This window comes from Marmota flaviventris, chromosome 1, assembly GCF_047511675.1.
Source record: "Marmota flaviventris isolate mMarFla1 chromosome 1, mMarFla1.hap1, whole genome shotgun sequence".
Taxonomy (NCBI): domain Eukaryota; kingdom Metazoa; phylum Chordata; class Mammalia; order Rodentia; family Sciuridae; genus Marmota; species Marmota flaviventris.
Window position 1 is genome coordinate 15,137,459 of NC_092498.1, and position 15,719 is coordinate 15,153,177.

Sequence of the window (15,719 nt, forward strand, 5' to 3'; positions counted from 1 at the left end):
CAGGCCTATTCTTCCCGCCCTGGGTCTGCAGAAGGAGGCAGACAATCCAACACTGCAGGGTTCTCTTCAACAGGCCACGCCCCCTCGCTTCTGTTTCATGTTTTAAGTGGGTTTCATTTTTTTCTCACGACTCAGTCCATCCATACTTTTATGAGCTTCTAGTATTTCTATAATTTGTTACCCCCAAGCTGATTGTCCCCTGATTAGGTACGATTACAAGAAGCAGCTGTTTAAAACTGTGACTTCTCATCTGTCACGTCGTATCCTTACCTCTGGATGTCAAACGCAGCCCCAGACTCTGCATAGGTCTTTAAGTGATCCAGGAGAAGGTCACAGGCTTGGCTGATGAGGGGCATCATCTGATAATGGACAATAAGGTGTCATCAGGGCATCAGGCAGACAGCAAGCCTGAACTGGCTGCAGATGATGAGGTTAGATGGGGTGCTTTCTGGGAAAATGGATTTTGTTCTGAAGGTAGTTTTTATACAGCTAAGATTAGGGAGGAAGCTCCAAAATTCATAAACATATGTAAAATACAATAACTGTAAACATCTATTTTGGCTTAAGGAAGCTCTTTGGAGGAGAAACAAAAAAAAAAAAAAAAGAAGAAAGGATTTAAAGTAAATATGGCAAAATAATCATGAAAGTGATCATTAAGTGCGTAGGATCCGCGTTCGGTTTCATGGTGTAGTTAGCAAGGAAGTAACAGACAGCACTCCATGTGCCCTGGCTCTGGAATTAACCCAGGTCCCTGTTTGCTTGTTCCAATTATAACTTAGATCTTCCACTAGAACATAAACTCAGTATCCAAAGGGACCTAAGGTCATCCATTTCAGCTTCTTAATTAACACAGAAGTTATTTTTAGAGCGTCTCTGATGAGTGGTTATTCATTTGTGCTTAAGCTGCTTAAGACTTTGAAATCAGTGTGGCTCTTGACTTCAAGGGGGCTTCTCTCTCACACAAGGCAACGGCTGGTTCCTTTTATTAATATTAAAATATTTACATCATGGAAAATTTCCCACAGAAAGGTGGAGAGCATGGGATCATGTAGCCATCACCCAGTTTCCAAAAATTTAGACATTGGTTTTGGTGGCTACCCAACAGACTTGTTGGGTGGGTGGAATTCTGTGGGGCTGGATGGGCATCTTCAGGATGTGTCAACTTCAAGCTGGAAGTCTTTAGGGAAGTTATTTTAACCAGTGTCTGTTCTAGAACAGCACCATAGCTAAAGCAATATGCGGTCCGCCATTGCTCTGAACACTTCTTATGGAAATTTTGAAACGTTACCTTAAAGGTTTAGATTTTACTATTGTGACACTTGACCATTAAGTTCCTGCGGGCAGGAGAAGTTTGGCCTGCTCATTTCTGGATCCCCAGAACACAGAACAATGTCTGACACATAGTAATCATTTGTCAAATGAACGGATGAATTTTAATGATTACACAATACCTACTCTTTGCTCTTAAAATACTGAAGTACTGGGGAAAGTTATAAGACGTCAGTCTCCTTGCCAGGAGGTACACTATTGTGCTGAGGCAAAATCTGACTCCTGCTATTGTTTGGGTCTTGAGTGTCGCCCCAGTCTGTGTGCTAAAGGCCTGCCCCAAAGAGTGGTGCTATTGGGAGGTAGTAGAACCTTTAGGAGGTGGGGCCTATTAGAAGGCCTTGAAGCCATTGTGGGTGTGCTGTTGAAGGGGATTATGGGACTCCAGGCTCTTCCTCACTCTCTCTTTCACTTCCAGCTATGAAGTAAGCACTTCTGCTCTGCCCTGAGCTCTCCACCATACATCGAAGCAATGGGACAAAAACATCATGGACTGAAACTTCTAAAACTATGAGCCAAAATAAACCTTTTCTCTTTATAAGTTGATTATTTCAGGCATTTGTTATAGTGACAGAAAGCTAACCATTGCACCCTCTGACAACCTCTCTTTGGTTTCATTTCTAACTACTTCTGTATGATAGTGCACTCAACATTCAGACGACTGTATTCATCTGCAACTCTCCTTCTGCAACACAATTGTTCCCTTGCCTTCTATGCTCCTCTAACCACATGGTTTGCACATCTCTTTAATCTTACTGCTCCTCCTTTTTTTTTTTTTTAAATAGGGTCCCTCCTAAAAGGCAGCCCCATAAATGGAACAAAGTGTTATTTCAGGTGTGATCCAGTAAATGGTAAATGAATCACTTCCTGTGATCTGTACCTGGCATGTCAATCTCAAGGCCAGGTTGACTTTTTCAGACAGTGATAATACAGACAAATACTGAGGTTCAGGTTAATGAAAACCACAAGGTCTTCTTCATGAATCATCGCCATGAGCAACTGATTTTTTGGCCCTTTAGCATCCATTCATTAGAATGGCTTTACATTTATATTGCTTTTATTTCTGGAAAAAGTGCCAGAACTGTATTATGAGCAGAACAATCTTTGAGCTACCCTAAGGCATTCGGGTGATGGAGAAGCCAGGTAAGGTGGGGCAGTTTGGGCCACTGGTGGTGGGATATTGGTAGGGAGCACACAGCTTTGCTAAAACCCTCCCTCTGACAACTCCCTGCAAGTGAGCCCCACATGCTCTGTGGTGTAAGGAAAGACTCGTGTCACCAGGTCCCCCGTGTGCTCTGCTCTCCTCTCTGAAGTAGTTGGTCCCGAGAAGCCCTGGGGGGCATTCCTGTGGAACGAGATTGGAATGTGGGCTCTTCCTCTTCGTCTCCTCTAACATTTGCTAAGTGTGTCTTCTAAGTCTTCCTTCAGTTTGTGGCTTTGGAGAAAGGTTCAAGTGTGGAATCCTGTGGCCCTCACTACCAAGCTGTTTTAGAAAATCGCAGAATTTTCCACGATCCTTCGGCCAACCAGAAACAAACCTCAGTAAATATTGCACCAGGCCCCATCTTACCAACGATGGGCTGCGGTGGACTTTGTCAAATGATTGACTAAGGCAGAAATGTAATTTACCTCCACAACCCATCCTGGAGTCCACTCTGTGCTGACCCTTCATGACTACTGCAGTCTTTTCTAAATTCTCACAAATCATGATTTTAATAATCCATCAGTACAAAAGTGGTGTAACTGGCCCCTTAAATGGCCTCTGAGCCATCATTTCCAAGATGCCGCTGACCTCTCTAAAATTTGGAGAACTCAGTACTATCAAAGCCACATTTCTATGACTAACTTCCCTGGCTACTATATTCCTTCAATTATTTTAGTAAACTTAGTGGTATGAATGCACACTATTTTAATAAAATCCCAGATATTGAAATATCTCTAAAGATGTATTTCAGAGGAGGAGTAACATGGTAAAAAGCTGTTTGAAAGGAAGTCTCTTTAGATACCAGGCTCAAAGCTTCCTTAGGGTAACAAAAGAGATGCAATATAAAATTTGATTTACACACAGCTCTTCAGAAGCACGTCCTGTGTGTTGAGAGAGATCCACTCAGACTGAATCCAACCATAGGCCTGGACAATGCAAAAGGGAACCAGACCAGCTGCCTACCATCGGCTCTTCATGTGCTCTCGACTAGAATGCTTTGTTCCTGGCTGACGTGACTGCAATTTTCTACTATACTCTGCCTGCTGTCTGTCGAGCGGAATGGATAATGACATTTTTATTTGGGTTAATGTGATATGAGATGGGGCATGTAATATGAAAAATGTTTTTAAAAGCAATGTGGAGAAAATATTGTAAGACAGCAGAGCATGATCTGTATCTTAGCCAGCAACCATGGTTTCAGGTTCTCTTCCTCGCTTATATACAGCAGTTATGGAATATTTACTCTTACATGAGTTGCATGCACACAAAAGCTCTCTGATGGGCTTGCATAATCTTTATACAAACTCCACAGCTCTTCCCCTAGGTTTTCGGACAAGCAGCGAATGTGGCATGTGCACACACGTGTGAATAGATGAATCTATGATGCCATTATCCCTCGGATCTTAGTTAAAGGCTCACATTTGTGGTTGTTATGTTTCATCTTCTTCATAGGATGAGTGATTTTTGTTTTGGTTTTATTCTATATTTTTCATAATGCACACCTATTGTATTTATAATCACATAAAATATTAATGCTGTTAGGTTCTTTTAAAGTGATTTCTTCCTGAGATGTTGTTTTGGACTGAATGTTCCGTATCCTCCCCCCAAATGCCTGTGTTGTCATTCTGATTCCCAGGCTAGCTGTATTTAGACATGGGGCCACTCAGGAAATCATTAAGGTTAAATGAGGTAGAAAGAGTAAGGCCCTGACCTGAGATTAGTGTTTTTATAAGAAGAGACACCAGAGGAGGGAAGTGCTAGGACGAATACTGGCCAAATTATATTGTTTTGTTGTGTGCATGTAATATGAACAACGAAAGTATGTGTAAGACAAATCCCACCATCGTGTACAGCTCTAATGCACCAATAAAAAAATGTAGAGGAAAAAAGGACTCCAGCGCTCCACTCCCCCCACCCCCACCTGTGCACCCAGCAAGATGGCAGCCATCTTCAAACCATGAAAGAGGCCTAACTAGAAACCAACAATGCTGGCACCCTGGTGTCCAACTTCCAGGCTCCAAAACTGTGAAAATACATGCCTGTGCTCTTTTGCCAAGGCAGCCTGTGTTGACTAAGGCCAGGGATTGCATTCCAGCCGCCAAGCCAGTTTTCCATTCTGTTTCTCTCACCTTTTTCATTGGTTGTCCCTGTTGGAGATGGTCCTGAGTGGATGGCTGGACCGCTATTTGGTAACTAGCAGTAACCACTGAGGGTAAAACACCATCCTCAGCCTGGGAAGGAAAGTCCCCGAAGAATTTCCCGCTTAACCTGAAGTTTATTACTTAAGTTTCCACTTTTGTTTTGCTTTGTAAAGGACTGGACCAGTGGTGTCTAAGGGGCAGACAGAGGGCAAGAGAGTAGATCCCAAAAGGTGGGAAGGCTTTAGGTCTTCATGTATCATTTAAAGAGATGACAAAATCTCTCTTGGTGATGAGACGTGGTCACTGCAAGTAGATAGGCCCAATGAGCTGACCCTCTACTGCCCTGATCTTGGAAGCTGGCTGTTTTTTCCAAGGCCCCATGCAAATGTCTCAACCTGAGACTCCTTCGCTTCCTTGGAAACCTAGGAGGTTGGTGGAGAGGGATTTCAATTAACCCCTCATCAGACCCCTCTCTGAAAGAGATCAATGCCAAGCAGGCTGAGGAACTGCCCTGCTCAAAGCGGAGCTTGGAGATGATCCCCAGAATTCCACCATAGCAGCTCCTTCCTCGAGGGTAAGAGTTGGCCTTGTAGGGTGCACTTGCCCAGGGAGAGCAAACGCTCTAAGCCATTATCAGTGGTTACGTTTTGTCTCTCTGGCTCTTTATAGTTTTGTGATCTGGTGCTGGTTCCTTAGCCTCACTGAGTTTCTTTTTTTCTTTCCTTTTTTAAAATAGTTTTTAATTGTTGGTGGACCCATATTTTATTTGTATGTGGTGCTGAGAATGGAACCCAGTGCCTCACACATGCTAGGCAAGCGCTCTTCCACTGAGCTACAACCCCAGCCCCCTGAGTTTCTTTCTTTATTTGCAAAATAGAAATAATATCTCCCTTGAAGAGTTGTGACAAAATTTAGAAACAAAATATGTAAAACACAGAGAACTATATGGTCCTCTGGAGGATCCCATACCCAAGAATGGTTGAGACTTCAGGAATCCTCTCCTCTGTTCCTCCCAGACGACCCCACTGTTCTGGTCTCATTATTTGATGTTGCTTCTTTTCTTTCATCTGTCCCTTTGTCTTTATCTCCCTGCTCACCCTCTAATTCAGGCTTTGCCACCTGTCACCTGTGGTAGCATAGGCATATTTGTGGTCTTAGTGTAGTGCCTGACACATAGGTGTACTGAAAAGTGATTTTTCAAAAGAGCCTCCAGTTTTTTCAATTTCCAATCCATCCTATACCCAGTCATGAGTATAGGCCTTCTGAAAATACTTGTTTTCTGAGTATTTGCTTTTCTGAAACTCTCTGGAGATCCCCACAGACTAAAGGAATGACACAGACTTTCATCCTGCCTTCCAAAGCCCAGTAAGAACTGAATCCTGCCAGTAACCACGTGAGTCATTCTTGAAGCAGATCTTCCCTGGTGAAGCCTTCAGATGAGATCACAGGTTAAGCTGCCAAATTGACTACGACCTGGACCCTAAGCCCGTGGTGCCTGAGCCACAGAAACAAGGATCAAACAAATCGTCGTTTGCGGGCAATCTTGTTACATAGCAATAGATAGGTAACTTACTCTCAATGTGACTTCTTGGGCAACTCTCGTAGTTGTCATCCATGATTGGAGATCTGGGGGAATGTTTCATATCAGGGATGAGCACCGTGATCCTCGGTCAGTTTTGTAGAAGTATCTCTGTGAGGACTGGGTGAACACTCCCCGAGAGAGCTGATGTGGCAGGCCCCATGACACAAGAGTAGATTTAGGGGTTCTTTCTATCTTAGCATGAATATGATGTAGTTTGCTAAAAACCTGCCCCAAGATCCATGATGGTTCTGCCTTTTACTTTGGGCATAACATTTGAACCTTTCTGAACTTGGGGTTCTTACTCCAAATGAGGGGCTAATTGAAAAGAGCGGTAACGTCCCTCTCCACCGACCTTCTAGGTTTCCAAGGAAGCCATGGAGTCTCAGGTTGAGACATTTGCATGGGACCTTGGAAAAAACAGCCAACTTCCAAGGTCAGGGCAGCAGAGGGTCAGCTCATTGGGCCTATCTACTTGCAGTGACCACGTCTCATCACCAAGAGAGATTTTGTCATCTCTGTAATGCCTCGACTTCAGAATCATACATGAAGACCTACAGAGAGGAAACTGAGTACTTTTGTGTTCAAATAATTTTGTGAAAGTGAGAATCAAAGCTGCAGACTCTCTGACTCCTGGTTTGTGCCCATGTTCCCTTTACCCTTCAGTTCAATCACTTCTAGGTTGTAATTTCTCTCTATGCAGATCTGGTGCCATGAACTTGAGAAAGAAACCAACAACCCCCCGCCCCCCCCACACACACCCCCTTTAAAAGCCTTTGGAAGCCCTGGGTGTTTGGAGAAGGAGAATCTCTGAGTGCTGAGGGAGACATATTTCCTGTGTAGGAAGGAGAGGATGCCTCTTGTGTTTCCTTATATTCCTAAACTAAGAAGATCCCCGTAAGTTGATGTGTGTAACCCAGGTGAGTCATCGATCCATGCATGAAGAGAGACTCAAAAAAAAAAACAGACTGTCACCCTAGCACCAAACATGACCCCTGGTAGCCTGGCTACCTTGGGGGGCTACTGTAAAGAGGAGACTCCAGAGGTACAATCTGCAGTTCCCCTCATCTGCTCCAGAAGAGTTTGTCCCCCTACCCCACCACCACCACCCACCAGGTGTAGGGAACGTCTGGCATCTTGGAGACTAAACAGCTGAAGTGGAATTCTTTTTCCTGCAGGTGACTTCTGAGCAAGTCACTCTGCCATTTCAAGATTTGATAGCTCCTGGCTCTCTAGTGAAGGACACAACAAACACTCCCCCTGGCACAGAATGGCCATCTCTACGTGCTTCAACCTACTTTTCCAGTTCTCTCTCACTAATCCCTTCCATGCATGCTGTGTTCCAGCTGTTTCCTGAACACGCCCTGGGCTGCCTGTCCAGGTGACTCTGTTCTCGCACTCTGGGCCTGTAGCACACCTTCTCCCACCATCAGAACTCAGCAGCTTCATCCTGGGTCAGTTCCAAGGCTATTCCCTTTGCCCTGAAGTGGTTTCTGATCCTCAAAACAGGCTCTGTCACCACCTCCCACTACTTGGTCATAATGCAGTAATTGATGTGCCTTGCTGCTCTTTATAAACCCCTTAAAGACAGGAAGTAATAAATACTTGTAATATATGAATTGAACATTTCTTCCTATTTGATGCTCAGTAAGTGCTGTTATTTGGATCTGGAATGTCTCCCAAAGGCCCATGTATTAAAGGCTCTCCAGCCTGAGAGATGGGCCCTACTAGGAGGTCTTTAGGTCATGGGGGGTGCCATTGAAGGAGACTGTGGGCCCCTGACCCCTTCCTCTTCTTCTCTTTTGCTTTCTGGCCCCGAGGGGAGGGTTTTGCTATACCAAGTTCTCCCACCATAATGCTGCCCCCCACCCCCAGCAGAGGTCTAAAAGCAACGTGTCAATTGCTCATGGTCTGAGACCTCCAAAACTGTGAGCCATAATAAGACTTTTCTCTCTATTAGTTGATCATCTTGGATATTTGTTATAGTGACAAACAGCCGACTAATCCAGTAGGACTGTGAGTAATGTTGGTTTGGAACTGATGTCAAAAGGGAATTTTCTGAATACATAAGGGTGATATATAAATAAGGGTGATCTAATGAGGGCGGGAGAAAGTACTTACACTGTTGGTTCAAAAAATGGAAAAATTAACACCTCAAAATGCTCTAAACTGGTGACTAACAAATGAAAAAATTAATTCTAGCTAACGAAACTTATCACTGCCTTCCTCCACTACACCAGTGCTAAACGCCACCCAGATATTAAAAACATCCGTGACTCATTTTTATGCAAAATGTCTTGCTGATAAGTATCAGCTCTAGCCATCTAGGTGAATAATCAAGTGTCATTTCTAATATGTCAGTGACTCCTGTCAAGAGTTGTGACCAATTAGAACTCACTCCGGTGAGGAGGTGGCTGCTGGTGTTGCCAGGCAACGGCCAAGCTTTGAGGCATTTCGATGCTCTTTTAGATTTAACCAGCAGCAAGTCGGAGTGACATTATGATTCTGGCAAAGGAAAGCCGAATTATAACCCAGGATGGGGTAGCCAGGACGAGGAGTGTGTTTTCTTTTAAATGCAAATGGAAAAGGAACATTTTAACTAGAATTTAAACAGTCCATCATTACACCGATTTTAATTAGGAGATTAGGTGTCCGAGGAATACAACTGTGCCACGGGATAATGGTCTCTTGCTGCTAGATAAATACCCAGACATTCTGGAAAATGGGCAACTGGTCAGGCAGGGACAATGTATTTATTTTTGGACCCTGAAGTATTTATTGCCACAGCCACACTTGGTTATAATGACTTTCATTTTTATTGTTCAGAAGGATTAAGAAATAAAAGCAAATATTAAAAATAGACTGCTGCAGGCCAATACTGCCTGGAGAAAGCTGCTTGCTCCAACATTATTGGAAAACCGTGTTCTGCCTTAGAAGCCCCCGAACATGGCTGTCTGACGAGTTTACAGTGGAAATGTAAAGGCCAAAGAAAACTGTGATGATGACTGTGATCCTGCAAAGACTTTTGCTCTGAAATGGTCGCAGCTCTGCATTTGCTTGTAAGCTGGCTATATCAACTTAAATTTTTGAAAATGGGAGTCATTCCTGAGTAATATGTCTCCTCCAAGGCAGGAAAGGCCCAGAGGGAATAATAACCGCATCTGCCTCTGACCCGCGTTCGTTATTGACTATGCCTTCCTGACAGAAAACATCTGGATGGAAAGTGAAAAATTGGGCAGAGAGACGATTCTCAGTGCTGGGCAAGATGCCCGCCACCCGTGTGAGTGTGACTTTCTGAACACTGGGTCCCCGGGCACAGCAGTGTGGTTGGCTTGTTTGGTCTGGAGTGACACAGGCCACCCTGACCCCGGGTGAATGAAGAAATGCCCACCGTTTATGTTGGGCTTTGAGGACTGAGAACACACAAGCTGTTGGAGATGATTTGGGCGTTGCGTGTCCCTCCAGAGGTCCATATGTAAAGGCTTGGACCTCAGGGTGGTGGTATTGGGAGGTGCTGGGCCTTTAAGGTGCTGGACCTGAGGTCACTAGGAGCATGCCTCAAAGGGAACTGTGGGACTCTGGTTTCTCTCTCTCCTTCAGTTTGAGATGTGACCATTTGCTCCTACATGCATTCTAGCCATGAAGTGCCACCATCTGTCACCCTCCCTGGAGGCCAAACCAATAGGGTCATTTAATTTTGGACTTTGAACCTGCAAAACTTCAAGCTAAATAACCTTTTGTCTTTATAAGTTAGGCCTGAGTACTTCATTATAGTAACACAAAGCTGACTAATATGCTGCCACATTAGGTTGGGTCTATGGTGCTTTCAATTTGGAAGTTGGCCTCTGCTAGAGGAACTCAAAAATGAGGTTCACCATGGAAGCTGCCTGCAAAGGCCTGGGGCCCAACAGCCTTGTTCCTCTCACTAGCCAATGAAGAAGTTAATTACCCATGTTTTCACTGTTTTAAAATCTATTTGAACCCAGAATAAGCAAAACAGATTTATTTACTAAAGATTTCCCCAAGTCTTTAATGTGCTAAAGCACATGGTGACTCCCAAAGAAGATGGTTTGCAATTATTTCACCAAATTATGTGACCTTGTCATCCTCAATGATTTCAAAATCTTTTCCTTGGTAGTTGTGTTAGCTTTCCATCACTATCACAAAATACTTGAGATAATTAGCTTATAAAGAGAAAATGTTCATTATGCCCCATAGTTTTGGATGTTCCAGTCCATGATCAGTTGGCTCTGTTGCTTTGGGTCTGTGTGGCAGCACATTGTGGTGGGAATATATGGCGGAGCAAAACCTCTCACCTCGTGGCCAGGGAGCAAAATTGAGGAAGGAAGGGTGCAGTCCTGCAATCCCTCCAAGGGCACACCTTCAATCACCCGAAGACCTCCTGTTAGGCCCACCTTTCCCAGATCTACTACCTCCCAATAGTGTCACCTGTGGGACCAAACCTTTAACACAGAGTACTTTGGGGGACATTCCAAGTGTAAGGGTAAAAGAAATTGAAGTTAAAGGGTAAAAGACCGGGTGTTGTAAAAGTTTCTAAGCTGCAAGGTCTGAGTTAAAATGTAAAGGAGGTATTGTTAGGTTTCTATGTTACCTGCAAAACCTGAAATCCCTGTAGCTGTTAGGACAATACTGGAATTGCCCAGTAAATATTCCCACTGACTCCCTGGTTGTCCAGTAACTAGGGACTCTGTGAAACTGATCACGTAGTCTTCTAGGCCCTAAAACCACTCAGTTTGAATGTGTACCCCGTTTAGAAATGACCTATCACTCCAGCCTGACCTGTTCCCGCCAATGAATGAACTAATCATGTTTAGGAGTTGTTGTTTGATTTTCCCGCGGTGTTTAATGATTTGTTAAAGGAAACTGTGATGTATGTAAAACCCCCGCCCTCCCAAAAAAAGTGTACTTAAGCAGTGCTCAGCCCCTGCTCGGGGCTCTGGGCTGCTTTCCCTTCTTGAGTGGGCATGGAGCCCCAGCGTGCTGGTTCAATAAATCCCCTTCTGCCAATTGCATGAGTGGTCACTTGGTGGTCTCTTTCTCCGACGTTTCGCGGGACCCTTACACAAGGTCCAAATCATAGCAGCAGTAGTTTGTAACTTGAAGTTCCTTATTACATCAGTACAGTTCAGATGATTTTCACTTTAATGTGTTCTTTTTTTCCTGCTTACAACTGAAGGTTACCTGCCATTTTTATGCTGACTCACACAATCTTAGAAAAGTCTCCGGAAGTTATTCCTATGGACTGAATATTTTTCAAATCAGAAGAGCTTAGAGGAATACACAAATATGTGGATTTCACTGTGTTCTCCCTCTTTCAGATGAGCTACAAAATTTAAAAATAAAACGCATGCTAACCTGGGTCCTCAGGGGCTCTTATTATTTACATTTCCCCCTCAAAGAAATATGAATTTAGTTTTGAACTTATTTCCTGAAATAAAATTTATTTACTACCTGGTCCATAGAAAAGTTTTACCCAACCCCAGGATTACTTACACATTGCCTTTGACAAGGGATCTAGCCAAAAGACTACCAAATTCTAAATAAATCTCTTTGTTGCCCTTTTCAAAGCATTCATCCTTGGGGTGGGGGGGGAGGGAAACTGGCAGGATAATCGGGCAGAATGATCCCTAACAAAAAAAATCAGTGTTTTCCCAGCAATGCTCAGCTATGCTTTTATCCAAACCCCAGTAACTCATCTGTCGTCGGACTGTGACAGCAGAGGTCTCTTCTTCCTGAATCAGGTCTGCACCAATCACATTTTCAGAGCTGGCTTCTCTAGCTCTACATATTATCCCTGGTAAAAGTGGAGCCCAAACCCAGTTTCATTTTAACTAAAAATATGGCGTAATGACATAAAGCTGATTTTAAAGTAACTCCCATCATCATTGACGGAGGCAGACTAATAGCCACGTAAGTAAAGATGGGGCCATTTAGAGCCTTTGATGCTAATGTCACTTACAGACACAGGTGGACAAGGATATAGCGGCCACAGTTCTAAAGAAAAAGCCTCAGAATTTCAAGGGAAAACAAGCCTCTATCCCAAGAATACACTCTGAAAAAGTCCCAAAACAACGTTAAGTCCTCGGAAAGGACTCAAGGGGCTGATATTTCACAGCTACTTCTGGGAAAACTGACTCAGGTACCCACAGCTGAGTACCCGTGGCTCAGCCTCTCTGAGCTGACTCCGATCTCCGTGTCTCATTCTCTTTGTGTCCTTGTGACCTGCTTTCTCTATTTTTATATGTATACACTGTGACCCTCCAAAGAGAAAGCCAATAACTTGCCACATCCTCTTATGTAACTGTTTCTTGATAAAATGATTTCCCTTTTATTTTTTTATCTCAGTCTTGTCATATGCCATTAGTTAGGATAGGTAAAAAGCTTCTTGGGTCTTTGATTTATCATCCATCCATTCAGCAACCATTATGGAGTGCCTGTTATGCACCTATTGTGGGTAGTTAATAGTAAAGAAAAAACCAGAGAAGAGAAAACCTCTGTCCTCCTGAAGCATACATCTAGCAGGATGAGACTCACAATAAAAAAACAATAAATGAGTGAACTACATGGATTGTTAGTGCTACGGGGGAATAAAGCAGGCGAGGGGCGGGGCTGCTGGGGTGGCACCCTGGGCCTCAGAAGCAGTGGGTGTGAGACGGTGAGACAGGGACAGAGAGGAGCCTTTACAACAGATGGCTTCAGCAGGACTCATGCGGGGGACTCTCGCAATGCACAGGTTCTCAGTCACCCTTAGGCATTGCAGTTCTGTAGGGCTTGGGGTGGCTGCGGTTATATATTTTTTAACAACTGATCTTGATACAGACCTGGGTCCCACAGTGAGAGCCAGTGACCTACAGTCCAAGGCAGCTGGGAGGCTAAAGTCCAAGGAAGTGCCCAGAAACTCACTATGTTGGTGAATGAGGTTGTTGTGGTTTGGATATGAGGTGCCCCCCTAAAGCTCCTTTGTTAAGAATATTCAGAGGTGAAATGAGTGGATTGTGAGCATTGTAACCTAATGAGTCCATCCTGTTTGAATGACTTAACTGGGTGGTAACTGTAGGCAGGTGGGGGCGGGGCTGGACCAGGTGGGTCCCCAGGGGTGTGCCCTGGAAGGGTGCCTCTACCCTGAGGCCCTTTCCCTCTCCTCTCTCCACTTCCTGGCTGCCAAGAGCTGCCAGCCTTCCTCTGCCACACTCTTCCGCCATGTTGTTCTGCCTCACCTCAGGTCCAGACCAAGAGTTGGCCAACCGTGGACTTGAACCTCTGACACTGTGACCCCAAATAAACCTTGCTTCCTCGAGGTGGTTCTTGTCAGGTGTTTTGGTCACAGCGACAAAAAGCTGCCTAACACAGAGGTTGTCAGGATACTGCTGTGGGGGGCTACCCTCCCTTTTGTCTCCCTTCCACCCATCTTCTCTGCAGGCTAGAAACCACTTCCTGGCACATTCTGCATCCCGTCTACACCATGGCTTAGAATGACTGTTTTATGAGCTTTTTCCGCTGCTGCAACTCAAAGACCCACCAGAACAATTGTAGAGGAGGAAAAGTTTATTTGAGGGCTCACAGTCCATATAAGACTGGCTCCATTCCTTGGGGCTCGAGGTGAGGCAGGACATCATGGCGGGAGAGTGTGGTGGAGGGAAGCAGCTCACTTCATGCTCAGGAAGCAGAGAAAGACTCCGATCTCCAGATACAAAATATGTACCCCAATGCCACGTCCCAATGCCCCCCCTCCTCCAGCCACCTCATTGCCACTCAGTTAACCCCTATCAGGGGGTTAATTCGCTGATTGGGTTAAGGCTCTTGTAACCCAATCATTTTTCCTCTGGGCCTTCTTGCCTTGTCTCACACGTGAGCTTTTGGGGGACACCACATCTAAGCCACAACAATGACCTCCGTGCTCAGAACCCCAAACCTTCCCCTTCTTAGGCAGAGGGAAGCTGCTGTTGGGGTTCGGAAGCCTCTTTCATAAGCCACTGCTGCACTGGGGCTCAGGGAAGCCTGATGTGTGCTTCAAAAGACCTCCTCTTCAGGGAGGCACTGCCGCCTGGGTGGGGTGGGTGAGGGAAGCCCTGGGCACGTGAACTACGGACACGAAGTGCACTCGTGGCTCACACACCTCCAAATCCCACCTCTGTCACCCTTTTGCATTCTGTGTTTCCTCCTGTGTGAGCACAGGGGACACCTTTGATGACCCCTGGCTTAAGATGCTCTCCCCTTCATGTCCTCCTGGCTTCCATTTCAGACTGTTCTTCCTGAATGTCCCTGGTAGGTTTCTCCTCTGCTCCTCCCTTAAATACAGTTCTTCTCAGAGCCCTTGTCACTTACGGGATGCACTTCCTGGGTGGCCTCACTGTGTCTGTTTCGGGTGATCGTCTTTCCTCCCTTTCTCCCCCGAGCTCCAGGTCCACTAGGCTAAGCTCTCCTCCATGGGTGTCCTGAGAGGCCTCCGGGAAGCTCACACTCACCAGTCCAGCGTCTCAGGAGGTGGGGGAAGTTGACTAGCCCACCCCGGGAGTGGGATTCTTTCCATAGACACCCAAGGACCTGCATCGAACTCTCTGGGGCAGAAAGACGACTTTCAGTGGAGCTTCAGGTTGACTGGGGTTATGTGTTAAGTAGTGAGGCGGCCCCTAGGGGTGCTGTCTGGGGAGTCGCTTTGCTTTGCCCTCCACCACCGCAACCTGGCACCTTAGTGCTGTGAACAGATCAGAGGAACTTTATCTTCTGCAACGGATTCAGGCGCTGAGGACTTGGTTTCTGAACCAGCAGACGCTTTGGATCTCGGGAGCAGGAGCACTGCATTGGTTTGGGCAATGACAGTGGGTCATTTTCTGGAGTTTCTTCCTGTAAGGTGCTGAGGAAACCTAGACCCCATCAGACTCCTTCATCAACGAATCAGAGCTCAAGATGAGATAAGTTTTCCCCTGAACTAACTTATTTCCTCTCTGTCTCCCTCTCTCCCTGTCTCCCCCTCTCCCCCTCTTCCTCATGCCCTCTATCAGCTTCTTTCTAACACAACGAGGAACATCTATAGTGCTGTGAAGTCATTGCTTATTGACGAATGAAGACGTCATGCTTGAGCTGGTGCCGTCAGCCCTAGGTCACCCTCCCCCCACCCCACCTTTCCGTTCCCTCACTGTTTTAGTGGTGGGATTTGATACAGGTGGTGTGGAACAGTGGTCATTGTTTTTAAAAGACAGTCCCTTCCTTCAAACAAATTCTTCCATGGGACCTCAATAGATAAGAGATAAACGTGGAGCAGGATTAATCGCCCCAGTGAACGCAGAGGTTCCTTCCCCTCCTCTCGTCTCGTGGGAAGTTTCTAGTGATGGTGTTGCTTGGTGCTGGTTCTCTATTAGCCTCACCTGGGAGCCGGAGAAGCTCCTGGAGTCGGGGCTGCCTCTCAAACCCAACCAATCCAATCTGAATATCTAGGAGGGGGACCTGG

The 15,719-nt window shown here is 45.4% G+C and overlaps 1 protein-coding gene across 1 annotated transcript in view; it reads right to left on the bottom strand.

The window, feature by feature from the left end:
• Positions 1-15,719, bottom strand: part of Tbxas1 (thromboxane A synthase 1) — a 154,775-nt gene that overhangs the window by 58,990 nt on the left and 80,066 nt on the right. Inside the window, exon 6 of the mRNA XM_027952143.2 lies at positions 271-359. Coding sequence (XP_027807944.2) covers positions 271-359 — 89 coding nt within the window. The remainder of the gene's footprint in view (positions 1-270; positions 360-15,719) is intronic.